Below are 14,821 nucleotides of genomic sequence, written 5' to 3'. Positions count from 1 at the left end.
AATTATCTTAGGGTAGAACATGATTCAATATTAGCCCTCACAGCAGAATATCTACACAAACGCACACGCACAAAAAAAACCATAAACACGCGGTATACAGTTACACATATAGTGGCAGTAATATTAGATTTCACCTGATTGAGTTTTCTCTTTGTCTCTGCCTGAAATACAATAATGGCAAACACATGTTCAGCATGGCAGATCACCAGGGAAGCCTCTAAGTCTCTACAACACAATCTAATATCATCTACTCATAACTCTAAACACATGCACGCACACGCACACAAAAAACACTCCAAACTAATTATGCTGAATCTTCCCTAATGGAACCGGCGTTTAGATTAATGATGGTTTTGGGAGTTCAAGACATTTTTCTCATCATGTGAGTGTGTGCATGTGCACATTTGTGCGTGTGTGTCTGGTACGAGGAGTGGGATATTATTAAGACCGTCTGGTTATTGGCTGAGCTAGAATGATGATGATGGAGGGGAGGGGAGGGGGGTGTCCCACTTAGAGTTTCTCCTCATTTCTCCTTGCACACCTACGCTTGCCTGGCTACCTTTCGCGCACATTATCAAGCATCACGACGCAGGGAGAGATGCCTTTTTTGCTTATTCTTATCCTCCCTTCTTGTTGACTTTGTTGTGGATGTGCTTTGATTTAGAGGATATATGCCTCCTACTTTATCCTACTTTATCTTGTCCTGCCTAATATTCTCTCTCTCTCTCTCTCTCTCTCTCTCTCTCTCTCTCTCTCTCTCTCTCTCTCTCTCTCTCTCTCTCTCTCTCTCTCTCTCTCTCTCTCTCTCTCTTCGAAATTAACATTGGCTGGCACTAGCAGATGCCTCATGTGCTCTCCTTTCATGCCAGCGAAGTACTTGCCACCCAGCCGTTATTGATGGCATAGGCGTCACTGCAGTGATTGGAGATTCCTGCTTATCTGGGCATGGATAACAGCTGTCTATCTTCATTAAAACCCGTCCTATCACCTGCATGTCCTCCTTTCTCGCTCCCGCTCCATCTCTGTCTTTCTACATTTTGTTCTCACTCTCTCCATAAGTCTTTTTTAATGTCTTCTTTCCCCTTCACTCTCACTTAGCTGCATGTTTCCCTCCACACACGCCCCCAGCTTCTTTCTCACTCTTGTGATTTTTTAATATTTTATAATTCCCTGCCTCCTTCCTCCTCCTCATAATTCTCTCCATTATGTTTACATTTTTCTTCAAACAGCTTCTTCACCATTGTCAGTATTTCATAAATAATGAGGATATGGTAGCTGTGCTTGTTTGCACACAATAGTGTCTTCATCACAGTGTAAATGTGCGTGTCAGGGTTGTAAATCTTTTTTTCTTTTTCAGTTTGGGTTTGCCCACAAGCTCACCTGAGGCAGCACTCTGTGTACGGGCTGTACTGTATGACTGCAACATACAACCTGCCTCTCCTCTAATCAGAGTGCACTTGCTGTACACACACACACACACACACACACACACACACACACACACACACACACACACACACACACACACACACACACACACACACACACAGAAGAACAGACTGGGTCGTAAAGGGTGATAAATGAAGAGCCTTTGAGGGGTGCACTGAAACAGAAAATAATTTCATGAAAGATTTTTGATTAATCACGCCTGTTTCAGACATTCAAGGTCAGCCTCCTTCCCTGTGTCTTCTTCTCCACAAGGGCAAACCCTTATAATGTCTCTCTGATGCAAGAACACAGCCACATATTTCTGTCAAATCCAATCCAGGCCTCATTTCTTTGTTCAACCCAATCTGAAGACGCAATGAGATTCTTTGTGTTGTGTCTTTCCATCGCTCTTAAGCACCTGTGTGTGTGTGTGTGTGTGTGTGTGTGTGTGTGTGTGTGTGTGTGTGTGTGTGTGGGGGTCTGCGTGCGTGCGTGTGTGTGTGTGTGTGTGGGGGGGTCTGCGTGCGTGCGTGCGTGCGTGCGTGTGTATGTGTGCTGCAAACATGCGCTTGTGTGTCCTGTTGCTGTTGTAATTGAAGTCGTAACTCAGAGCTAGCTACAGTGCTGCTCCCCATGTAAATCAGTGGCTAATGGTAGGAGCAGAGCAAGAGAGGCTTAGCAGTGCCGCCTCCTGAATACACACACACGCACACACACACACCAGCCTTTATCCTGCACTTACTGAATGACCACTGTTCTCTGTGGTTTAATGAGCATAATGTGTTTTATGCTTATTGACAGCCCCCCCTTTTCAAGAATGCACACAGGCACACGGCTCGATCTGATATGTCTTTATGCTCTACCCTCCGTGCCCGCTTCACTTTGGGCCATTAATCTCCCAGAGTTACCCTGCCCTGACCCCGTGGCTCACCCCTCTCTTGTGTATCCGTTTTTCCTTTGGGCGAGCCTGCGTCCAGCAATCACTCTCTCAGACAGGCAGGCAGGAAGAGGGAAAGTGCAGTCAGTGCATCAGTGTGTTCGGACTGATGGCAGAGAACAGGAATAATATGGAGGTTGCATGTGTATGTGTGTGTATCTCTGTCTGGGTGTGTTGAAGGCTGCTGTTACGTGCACAGATCCACATAATTAGCCCAGTCTTAATAATATTGTAGTGGGAGTTGGAAAGGGGGAGAGATGAGGAGTGGTAATATCCCTCTGACACAATGGGATCATGGATACATTGCAGTCATTAGCGTTGACATTATGCTCCCAGTTCGGCAGAGGAGCCACTCTTCAGTCAGGGGAACCCCATCCCTCATTGCCTCTGACTAGCAGCCCGCTCTGATCTATGCCCCCTGTGACAGTGGTCCGGACGGGCCAGGGCGCGTAGCATTATATGTGTGTGTGTGTGTTTGTGTTTGTGTGCGTGTAGCTGCAGAGGTTGGCAAGGAGCAGCAAGCCAAAGTAAGCTGTTCTGCAGGGGATCAAGGCGTGTCTAAAGCCCTCAGTCCTAACATGCTTGGGGTCCTGGCCGTGGATTAGCCCGTGGCTGTGCTAATGCTAACGCTAAAGGCGGAGCAGGCAGCCATTAAGACTATAAGTCTTTTGGAGTGGAGCTGGAAAGACTGCCTGCTGCTTTCTGAAATCCCCCTAGGAGCATGTTCTCACTTTCTGTCTTTTACATCTCTCTCATCTTTTCCAGACTCTTTCCATCCCTCTGCACGCTCTCTCTCTCTCTTTCTTACTCCTCGGCTCTCTGTTTTTTTAGGTGCTTGTGAATATCCGTTCAGTTTAGTGATATATTTCTTAGCTCTCCTACTTTTCTCCCATCCTGTCGTCTTTAAAAAAAAATCCCATCCCTCTCTCTGTGTCTACATTTCCTCCCTCATCTCTTTATTGTCTCTTGCCCACTCTGGCCTCCTTTAACTAAGTGGAAGCATTACATCTGTGGCCCAGTGGATATAATGTCAGCTCAGTGGTCATTAAGTACATATTAGACCATATTTAAAAAGAGCCAAAATGTTAGGCAGAGACCCCACCAGCACCTAGTGTTCGCACTTCATTCGGGCCTCATTAATATTCATAAACCCACAGGTGATGCTGCTGAATATTTATGATGGTGTCAGGCGATTAGACAGAATGTGATCAGGGGAGACATAGATCATCAGAAGGGAGGAAAGAGGTGATGATTTGTCAAAACACAGACTGTGATGAAGGAGAAAAGAGGGGTGAAGTGGACATTTCAACCTGAGCCAGTCTTGTATAAAAAGATTTCACCTGGAGCAGCAGCTTAAAACATAGATGGAAAATGAATTACATTTCCTCTCTAGACAAATAATAAAGGATAACACTCTTTGATTTACAAGCTCAGGCTGTATTCTCATCTTCTGAACACTTGGCCAAGCAGTTCTCCTAGCTCCTTTTTTTTTTTGAAGTCATCCTAAAATGTTGTTACAAGCACGTGTGAGCTGTGGTTAGTGTGCGCTGACATGCCACAGTAGCATAACTAGCTGTACGCTCGTCCTCCCCCCCCGGACTCAAACTTGTTTTCATCGGCTCGACTTCATAAACAATTGTGTGTTGCAGCTTTTGGGGTTTGGGGTGCACTTTGTTATCTGTCTTCCTTATCAAACTGGGCTGTTGTTTTTATCCTTTGTGTATTTACCTCCACTGATAAATATAAGGCATAAAGACAGCTTTGTCTCAACTGCAGTTTCTGTAGCTATTAAATGAGACAAATTGGGCACACATGGGAAGGGGGGGGGGTGAGACATGGGTTCAATGAGCCAATTAGTGACAGTACTGTGTGTGTGTGTGTGTGTGTGTGTGTGTGTGTGTGTGTGTGTGTGTGTGTATGTGTGTGTGTACTGTAATGACACTACATGCCCAGCAAACTGCTGATGCACAAGTACCTCCAGTGGAGCTGAGATAGTTAAGGGGTGTAGAAGCACTTTGTCTGGATACAGCTCACATTATTGCATCTCCATTCCACCCAATAAAATATTGTTCACGCATTTGCAGAGCAAGAATTAGACTTTCAATTAAATTTTATTTAATCTCGCCTGGTGATGTAAACAAAAGGCTCTTGCCTTGTTTAATTAAGTCTGCTCTTTGTGACTGGAAAATGAGATCAGTTGGGTTCCCTAAAAAGTATGCCACGTTGTTCAAGAAGACAAGGTATTTATGCTCAAGGTTAATTTGAGTATACATTTAAAAAAAGCAAAATATAGATAGAAAAAGAGACAGTTTTTCCCCTTTTTTTCTGTGGAGAAAATAAACTGACCGGAAAAAAAAAGAGGACACAGGCTGCTGCATATAAAATGGGCATGCAGTTTCGTTCTCACCGAGGCCAGGTTTGACTGGCACATGAACTAATGCGAAGCAGTGAGTAAAAGTGTTTCCAATTACGGATTTGTCTTGCGTTGTGGATGCACCCTTGAGGATCATTAAAGAAACACAGTAGCAAAGAATAGGTGATCACACTTAAAATAGGTATTGACAGTCTTGCACACAAGAACACAGTGCTCTTCCGCAATATAGTGAATGTGCCCTCATCAGTGGCCCATTTACAAAATGACATGCATCATGTAGAATTTCTAGCCTGTTTTCTGCTGCTTGCGTCAGCAGATGCATTGATTCAACTGTGGAGGATGGCTTGGCTGTAGCTGAAGGAAGAAACCTAACTCTCAGAGGGAATGGACACGTGTCAGAGGATGTGACGGGCTGGTCTGTGAAGTCGCTTTTCTGTTAGTGAGGCATTTCACAGCAAGAGGATTCAGGAGGGAGTGGGAGACTTAAAGGTTGTTTTGGGACATAAAAAAAACGTATTTCACTTCCTTTTATTTCTCTTCCGTCTTTCTGCTCATTGATCTTCCATTTTATTTGTCCCTCTGTCTCTGCTTGTAAGTGCAAGTTATGATAACTTGTAATAGCTCATGATGCTGCCTAATAGGGCTTGAATAATTAGCCTATTTTTGCTTTGAAATGGCATTTCTGTAAACACGGATACAACAACAGGCTTTCAGCCCCCAGTTTTTCTCCTGGCTGTGGATAACTTGAAATGGGAACGGCAGAGAATTGCTTTGTCCTGTGCCAATCCAATCCTGCATGGTTCCACTTCAGGAGGTTTGGAGGTAATTCTCCTGCAAAAAAAAAAAAAAAGATTGCCAGGAATCCGCAGGGCTCGGCAGTGTTTCCGGATGGGGAGATTGTCAAGCTTCCTAACAAGTCTCCAGTGGGTACCGAGGCAGTCGTAAGGATTTATTTCAGATGCTAGCTCGAAATGCCGTTACACGACAGGGTGGTCTGGTGATGCTTTGCAGCCATGCATCTTGTGAAGTCAACCAAATGTGTTCACACTGTATGTATCGGGCAAATGTGCATGATCAGAAACGCCTATCATTTGAGCATGCACAGCAATCTGTTGGTGAGGGTGAGGTTTTCAGGGCAGATGGCTGTGACCCTAGGCAGTCAATCATATCAAAGCGTGAGCTAGGAGGGGACAGGAAATTGAGATGCAGAGGGGTTGTTTAAGATTGCAGGAGAAGCAGAGAGAGGGCGAGAAAGAGTTTTACATCGGGTCATATTTGTGTCAGTAAATCAATCGGAAAACAATCTTTTACAAATTCATATTTCGGATTAAGGCTGTACATCGTTTGATAGTTTTCACACCAATGCAATCAAAACCTGTTTTGCTACCAATCCCAAAGCAATACTTTTGTTTGATACGTTACGTTGAGAAATATAACATTTGAACAAGCGGTATTTATTGGTTGTTTTGTGCATTAGCAAAACACCTGACGTCTTATTTTGACAATTCTGGTAGATCTGCTCTGATCCAACAATATGCGTTTTATACATACTCTGTATATGTCTCTCATTTTGTTGGGAAGAGGTGGCAATATCAAATTCTGTCTCCTGTTGAGATCAATTAAGGGAATTTGTTTCTCCAAATTGGGCTCATCTAACATGCAACTCTTGGCTCGCTGTCAGTGTGCCATGCCAGCCCTACAAAGTGCTCCCAATGAAATCTTCGTGTTTTTTTTTTAGGTCAAAGATTGTTAAAATTGCTGAAAGAGATACACATATGTAGAATTGTCCTATATTTATTCAAGCTGTGTGATATATGTTTGAATGCAGGTAAATACCCCTGAGATTATGATTGTTTGAGACAAATGTGGTGTGAATTCTGTTTTGCTTTGATACATCTCATGTTAGGGCTGTTGGTTGGTGTGTGTTCTACATGCTCTGTGCTGAACTAATCCTCCACACACACACACACACAAACACACACACACACACACACACACATACACACACACGCATTGACAGCAAGGCCCTTGCCGCGGTCACACCTGATGTACCTGTAGCTAATCCTATCCCACAACCAATGTCACTGTAACCAATCCTGTCACAGCGCTCAGGCAGCCTCAGCTACTTCATGACATCTCAGTCACACCTCTGTATCATCTCCTCCTCCTCCTATCTACTCTCCTCCCATCCTTGCTTGACTTTGTATAAATGTGTTCCTTCTTCTTTCTCTTTCCTCCTCTTTTCATCAGACTGCCTGGCCCACTTTTGTCTTGTATCTTACCTAATAATATCCATAGCCCAACTCTACAATCCACCTCCCTCTCCTTTCACCCTTGTCTCTTCTGCTTTTCTGCATCTTATCTTACATTGCAACTTTGATTCCAACAAACCTACCATCCCCTCTTTGATTTGACATTTATTCCTCCTTTCCTTATCCCTTTCCCTCGTATTTCTTACTTTCTTTTTCACCGGCTTCCCCCACCCACTAACCACTATCTTTTTCTGCCCTGCTGCTGCCAAAAATAAACCCAGCTACAGGTCGTCTGTCACAAAACAGAAATTGCATTGTGTACCTGTCTGCAACGCTCACATTCTCCTGCACCCAAAGGAAAGACTGTGTGCTGTTTTTCTATCCCTCCTGAACCCCCTTTCTCTCCTAATTATTTGTAGAGAGCAAGCTGCGAGTGCAAAAGACCAACCAGTCTCAGGTGTACCTGGAGGATAGTCGTGTCAGGATCAATTGCTCCATCAGCTCCCAGACCAGCCAGGAGTCCCAGCACGCTGTGCTGTGGTACGTGAGGCGCGCCACTGGGTCAGAGGCGGACGAGCTCCTGCTGAGGATCGAACGCTCGGGGGCCTTTGAGTACGGCGCCTACGCAGACGAGGAGAGACTGCAACGCCGAGTACAGGCCGAGAGGCTGTCTCCCCGACTCTATGTGCTGACCATGAACAGGGCAGAGAACAGCGATTCTGGGACATACTACTGCCTGGTGGAAGAGTGGCTGAGTGACCCCGATGGAGCCTGGTACCGACTCTCCCGGGAGTCCTCTGGGTTCACACAGGTTCTGGTCAGACAGCCAGGTGAGCAAGCGTTCTGAACTGCTGTTGTCTTTAACAAAATGCTTATTTATTCCCACAGCAGGGAAGCAGCAGCTGTCACTTTAGCTCCACATTCTGCCCTGCTTTAGACCAGTTGAACATTGTTAACCCAATCCTCCCCCTCCAAGTGGCTTTTCCCTCACATCACCTCCTACTCCCACATGCTCTGCTCAAGGCCTCAAGGCCGTCTCGCTCTGATGACATTACACCTGCCCTAGTCAGAGCTCAGGTTGCAGAAAAAATGGGTTAAAGTCATGCCAGCTGTCATTTGCCACACAGAGGTAGAACCCTATCCTCTTTTCCAGTACTCAAAAACTTCCAGAGCGCTCAAAGCCATGAAGTACCCACTGCCACCCAAACCCTGACATCTTACATATGAAAGTAATCGCATCTCATATATGTTTCTGTCCTGGACTCAATTTCCCCTTAGACCATTTTTTCCCCCACACATACTTGCTTCCCCTCCTTTACAATCAAACTCTGTGACAAACCCTTTTTTTGTATGAATCTATTCCACGCACCAGCTGAAGGTGACTTTCCTCTGACGTCTCTGAGAGCACTGTTCATCTGCCAGGTGTTGTGTTTATAATGCAGAGTGAAATCTCAGCTATGGCAATCTAGAACGTGAGGATCAAAACGTCTGGTCACAAGCCAGCAGGTCAAGGAAAAGGTGTTTTGTGTTTTATGAAGACGGTGAAGCTGACACTGCTCAAACAATTCATTGAGCTACATTACCCATGCAAATGCAGAGATCTGGGAATATATACACCTTATGCTAGGTTTTCCTTTGTGTAGGGCTCTGATTTCTTTCATGCTTTAGTTTAGTTTAGTTTAGCTCCAACTCAAAAGTTAACATGTCGTTGGTTGTGGAAGCCCACCAGGGGCCTTGGCTAGTCTTTAGAACACATACTGACCTACATATAGGTTTTTACTTTTAATGATGCATAACGATCTACATACAATAAATGGCATATGCTGTATAAACATCATAGATATTCATTAAGGTGCTAAAAAATTCACCTAGGAAGCCATCCAGGAATCTTCCTGTCTGGAGGAGAGATGAGGGGAGATATGTGTCAGCACTCGCCTTTTTTCCGCTCTCCTGCTGTCCTTTCTGCTTGTCGTTTTGCTTTAACAAGAAGACCATTACAAACTGTGTGTGAGATGAGCCCAAGCAAGCCAGGTCCTCACTGCCATCTTTTTATTTTTTACTGCAGTGAAACTGGGTCATTATACCACCCCTGAAGGGTTGAGGCATACCCATACAGACAGACAGACAGATAGACAGACTCGCTAGCCTTGGGGTAGGATCTAACCTTGCTGGAAAGCTGAAAGACCGTTGATAGCTGTGGGCAGCACTGTGGGATTTATTTATTTTTGTCTTCTGTTTGCACATTTTGAAATTCTGGTGCCCCTATTTCCAGAACCATTTGTTGTTTTGTGGAGTTTATTTGAAGTTTGAAGTCAAAGTGCCTACCACAGTTTTCCAGAGGCCAAATTGACATCTTTAAATCACTTGTTTTGTCTGAACACAGAGATGTTAGAAGGTTTATCACACGAGACCAAAGAAATCAGGAAATGCTCATATTTGAAAAGTTAAAATCTGCAAATTTTGGGCTTTTTTTGCTTAAAATATTTCTTAAATACTGTACATTTATAAACATTTCTACGTTTTCTGCCCCCATCTATTTCTCTCTTTCTTTCTTATCTTCTTGGATCTCCACAGAGATCCGACTGCAAGTGGAGGAATTGGAGTCAAACGTGACAGTAGAAGAGTCCGCCTCTATTCGACTGGGCTGTAGCATTCCCTCGCAGTCGTCCCGAGACTCCCGCTTCTCTGTGTCCTGGTATGTGGAGCGCTCCGAAGAGGAAGACGAGGACGATGAGGAACAGCCGGGTGAGGAAGACAGAGAGTGTGTGTTCTCCATCGGCCATGATGCCGTTTTTGGAAATGGAAACTGCAGCCCCAGAGAGGATCCAGGGCCAAATTCCCGCCTGCAGTTTGAGAGGACGACCTCTGACCAGTACAGCCTTACCATTCAAGGAGCGCGGCCGACAGACGCAGGCCGATACTACTGCCATGTTGAGGAGTGGCTGCTCAACCCCCGCAATGCATGGTACCGCCTGGCCACCAACAACTCTGGGTTCACTATCGTCAATGTAATGCAACAAGGTAAGTCCTTAATTAACTAAATCCTTTAAGCTTCTCTGAATGCAGGTGAAAATGAACACTGTGCCAAAACTATACTATACTGTATCAATAGCTGTCTTCTAATATAATACTGGCAACTTATTAAGAGCTTCTTCACAGACAGCACAAGTTGTAATTAAAAGCTGCTTCTTTGGATCTTTTGTCTCACTGTATATAATACATATATATATAGTATACCAATCCTAATAGGTCCTCTGAGGTTACAGTATATGTAACTAGAGAATATTATATTCCAATTAAGGAGCTCTTAGGTACTTTTTATGTCATCCTTGGATGATCTTGCTTCCACACCTACAGTATTTATTTTAAAGAGCGCAGCGCCAGAGATGGCCACCTACTGTTATGCTGACTAATGGTCCTAAAACATGTCTTATAAAATCATTCGACAGTATCAATATCAAAATATCATGTATAACTGTAAGAAGTACATTTTCAAAGAGTCATGAAAGCCAGAATACAATTTCTTTTTCTTTTTGCATCTGTGAAAAGCTTTGATTGGTCCGTTCTCTGTCGACAGTGTCCACCCTGCAGTCAGTGGTGTGCTCCAACGACTCCCTCTTCTACTTCGTTTTCTTTTACCCCTTCCCCATCTTCGGCATCCTCCTCATCGCCGTGCTGTTAGTGCGCTACAAGAGTCGCAACAACAGCAAGAGCCAAGAAGGCAAGAACGGCGCCCCCCTCCTCTGGATTAAAGAACCTCACCTTAGTTACTCTCCCACCTGTCTGGACCCACCTGCGCTCAGCCTGCACCCCGGCTCTGTCGACTAAGCGAGGGCCCCCCTGCCTCGCCCACACCCGGGATCCAGCCAACACAATGCCAGGGAGGAGATCTGGACTCCACTTTCAGACCTTACTGTCGTTCACTGCTGTTGAGTTAGTCAATCAGTTGATCAGTTTAAAAATCCCTACCCTGGTGGCTGCCTGTTTTACGTTAACAACTGTGTGTGTGTGTGTGTGTGTGTGTGTGTGTGTGTGTGTGTGTGTGTGTGTGTGTGTGTGTGTGTGTGTGTGTGTGTGTGTGTGTGTGTGTGTGTGTATAGAATGGGTGTGCCATGTTAGCACGATTAATTGTGCGAGTGCGAGTTGAAGGACAAGAGAGTATCATGAGCCTTTTGCATTTTAGTTTTCTGTGAAACTCATAGCTGCATTTTGATTTTTATTACTCTGAATATTTGTCTATTTTTCAAGAGAGAAAACTGTGCACATGAGATTGGCCAATCCGGGAAGAACATTTAAGAGAAGGAACTCTATAATGGACTCCGGCACTAAGTTGATGCCAAAAAGTCTCCACACTGATCCAAGAGCAGCCACAGCCTGGCCCACTATGTTGGTTGCCATAGTGATTCTCTGCTCCCACTGACTCCGTAGCTTATGACTTGGTTGCCAGCCTGCAAAGAGACAAAGGCAAGGACACACAAGTCAGTGTCCTAAGCGAGGATGTGTGTATGTGTGTTGGCCCACCTGCCTCCACAATGAATTTGCCTTGGCAGACAGAAACAGGTCCTCTTGCGCCACTTAAACACTGCCAGACACTCTGGCCTTAGTGAGAGACTGCTCCGCTGTTCTCCTCCATCCTCTTCCTCTACGAAAAAACACAACAAGAGAAAGAGAGGTAGGAACGTCAGAAATGATGGAGAATAAATGAACGGCGCGCTCCTGCTGAGGATATACGTACTTGGACATAAGGGATTTTTTTTCAGTGCCAAGACCTCCTTATTTCCAAGCTGTTCTCTGCAGCTAATGTTTGAAGTTTTAAATAGAGTTGGAAAGCTGATTGGTTTTCAAGCAGATTGTAAATATGTCTGCTTACCTCCTGCTGTGGGTTTATAGGCCTTGAGGGCAAAAGGGCAATTCATACACTCGTGATAAATCAGTTGAATTGTCCCGCTTAAATCACACAGTGGGGGTTATTGACTGAAATTAAATTCTTGCACATTTCTTTAAGTTCCCCAGTATGACCACTCCGTCCAGTCTTTAAAAGATATTATAAGATGCATATTAGTTTAAAAAAAAAAATACTTTTGATTTGTTAAGAGCCACACTGAAGATTACTAATGTGTAGATGTGTAGTAAAACACTTACTAACGTTATCTGCACATTGTAAGAAAACAAGTTAATGAGCGGGGCAAATGTTTAACTTTTGTGTTTATTTTAAAATTTCTATTTATTGTTTTTTACTACTTTGCATAGCTTTGTAAGATTTTCTTTTTGCTTTGAAATTCTCTAAGAACTGTGCTGCTTGTGTTGCCAGGCAACTGCACCAAGCAGATTGTGTCAATAGGCTGTGTGTTGGCAATGTGGTAGATGTAGAAATGCTAGATTTGTCCTGCGCATTGCAGTCTGTAGCATTTCGAACCAGATTGTTACGTTTGGTCAGTGTCAAAACACTGTATATCTATTACCTATAATAAAAATGACTGTGGCTTTACACGAACAATAGTTGAACAGACAAGTCAGAGAAATGAATTCACTTAATTATTTTTGCTTGAGTGGCGTTTATTTAGTGAAATGTGATGTAACACCTAGGTAGGATGTTTGATCAAAGACAGCTGAAACTGAACTGTTCCAACGTCTTCTAATCATGGATTCTAGCTGACGGCGTCATCCTCAGATGCCCTGATGCAAGGCAGAAGGGTTGAGAATATGTGCCACCTTCCCCTGGATTACGAAAGGAAAGGTGAACAATCGTCTTCCCAACCTGGACCCAATCCTTTCACTGCCAGACTGGACATAAAAACTCTTGAAAAACTTGACATTGTTGTCTCAATCGTGTCAACATGTATATTGCATGACAATACTGCAGGAGGAATTTTGATGTTTTGTAAACTTTGAACTCTTTGAGCATTGTGTTTGTGTGACAGAGCAGTGCCCCCCCCCCTTCCCCCTCTTCCCACACCTACCGACTTCCTGAGCCTAGAGTCAACACAAAGTCCAGTCCCTCGTCATCTACAATATTTGACTGCCAATTCCAGATGCCCTTTGAAACCTGTGAAGTAATCTATTTCAAGAATGGGTGTTGTGGAGATTGTGTTTGATATTAATGCTCATATTTGTCTTTTTAATGCTTTGCTTTTATGCAGCACTTCATTAAACAGATTTATGTCAAAAGAAGCCAAAAGTGCGCAGCTGATACTGACACAAGCCTCAGAGTTCTGAGATTTCAACTTCCTTCACTGTTTTTCCAGGTAACCAGTCCATTTCAAGTCTACACTGTTCCACGTGGAGTAATGCCGGTGCTTTTTAGTCGGGAGTTAGAAATGTATTGCACATGCAGCAAATTCAGCTACAACTAGATGTGTCTTTAAAAGAAAGGCCCATTGATTTAGCTGCAAGTCCACTCATTAATAATGTGTTTAGGAAGTGTTTTAAATGGGTACAAACTATCGGACGTAAGCGGCGCACAATGGAAAGTAGTACACATACTGGATATTACAAGCTCTGAAGCAGTTAAGGAGGCAACATTGCGACCATCAAAGTCTTTGTCAGACAATTTTAATAAAATGCCACCTCCAGTTAGAAAAACACACGATACATAAAATAATTCCCATAAGCTAAAATATTATCAACTATATACATAAACCTTCGTAGCAACTATGCTAAAGCTGGCAATTAGGCTATGCAGGAGAAATATATATACTGTATAATACACATTTTTTGACAAATTTACAATGGCAGAAATACGTACAGTATTGTGATTGTGCATGAGAAAAATTGCTTTGTGATTTTTATTTTTGTGATCTCCGCATTGGAGGTGGAGTAGTCATTTCCTCTGTATATATTGCCTGTTTTTTTTCACATGGGTGTTTGCCTAACAAAGACCTTGGTGATCGAAATGTTGCCTCATTAAATTGCAATATTCAGTGTGTTGACTACCTCTCTTGTTCCGTTATAAACAGTCTTTAGCCTCCTGTTGCTATTTGATGTAATGTTTCAAGTCAAAGTATATACTGTATTTTAAAAATGCAGGAAAGCTGTTGTTAGCATTTTCTGGTCCGAGTATCATCAGGAATAATTAATGGAGCTGTTGGAAAGGTCTTGTGTGATTTGACAGTAATGGTTGCATATCTTATTGACTTGCATTTGCATTGTCAGTATATAGTAATAGGGAGCTGATTTCAGTTTTTCATAAGCCGAAAAAAAACGACAGGAGCGTGTTTGTTGGCTGAATGATTGCCTTTTTATAAATCTTGAACATTCCCACAGATGCAGGTTGTGTAAATGGTGCCACTGAACAGCTGATTCAGCTTCAGTGTTTAAATGACATAATCCTGAACTTTATTCATAAAACAAAATACATTTCATCCTTCGAGACTTGAGTCAGGAAGTCCAGGGCGTGGTGTGTGATGTCACAGCGCCACGATCGGGCCTGTACAGTCGAATTTTAAATGCCGTTTTTTGTAGTAATAATAACGAAAACCATTCATAGCTGCCTCCCAAGATTCCTCCGAACGTTCTGACAGTGTTGTAGCTGCATTTTGAGGGCTGCATGTATTGGCTGTGTGCTGGCTCCAGATTTAGCTGTAAGATAGTTTGTGGTGTTGTTTTCAGTTCAGCCAGTAATGCTTTATTTTTAGTGATGTATTTTTATATGACCATGGTTTGGTTTGTTTATTTTTTCAATTGTTGTTCTATCAAATAGTTGCCATTGTGACCATTAACAAGGCACTTTGCTATTGTCAGTTTATTGCAATAAAATACATTCAGTGCATCTTCCTGTTTTCCTTCCAGCTACATGTGTTTTGCAGTATTATGAGATAGGTTAGTAGAACA

At 43.4% G+C, this 14,821-nt stretch overlaps 1 protein-coding gene across 1 annotated transcript in view; it reads left to right on the top strand.

The window, feature by feature from the left end:
* igsf3 (immunoglobulin superfamily, member 3) overlaps nucleotides 1–14,759 on the top strand; it is a 67,334-nt gene extending 52,575 nt beyond the window's left edge. Inside the window, exons 7-9 of the mRNA XM_029458606.1 lie at nucleotides 7,411–7,821; nucleotides 9,566–10,012; nucleotides 10,569–14,759. Of these exons, the coding sequence (XP_029314466.1) occupies nucleotides 7,411–7,821; nucleotides 9,566–10,012; nucleotides 10,569–10,819 (1,109 nt within the window). The 3' untranslated portion in view covers nucleotides 10,820–14,759. The remainder of the gene's footprint in view (nucleotides 1–7,410; nucleotides 7,822–9,565; nucleotides 10,013–10,568) is intronic.
* Nucleotides 14,760–14,821: the final 62 nt, after the last annotated feature.

This window comes from Cottoperca gobio, chromosome 21, assembly GCF_900634415.1.
Source record: "Cottoperca gobio chromosome 21, fCotGob3.1, whole genome shotgun sequence".
In the NCBI taxonomy this organism is placed as follows: Eukaryota; Metazoa; Chordata; class Actinopteri; order Perciformes; family Bovichtidae; genus Cottoperca; species Cottoperca gobio.
Note: the sequence above shows the minus strand (reverse complement) of the source record. Positions and strands in the feature narration are given on the sequence as shown.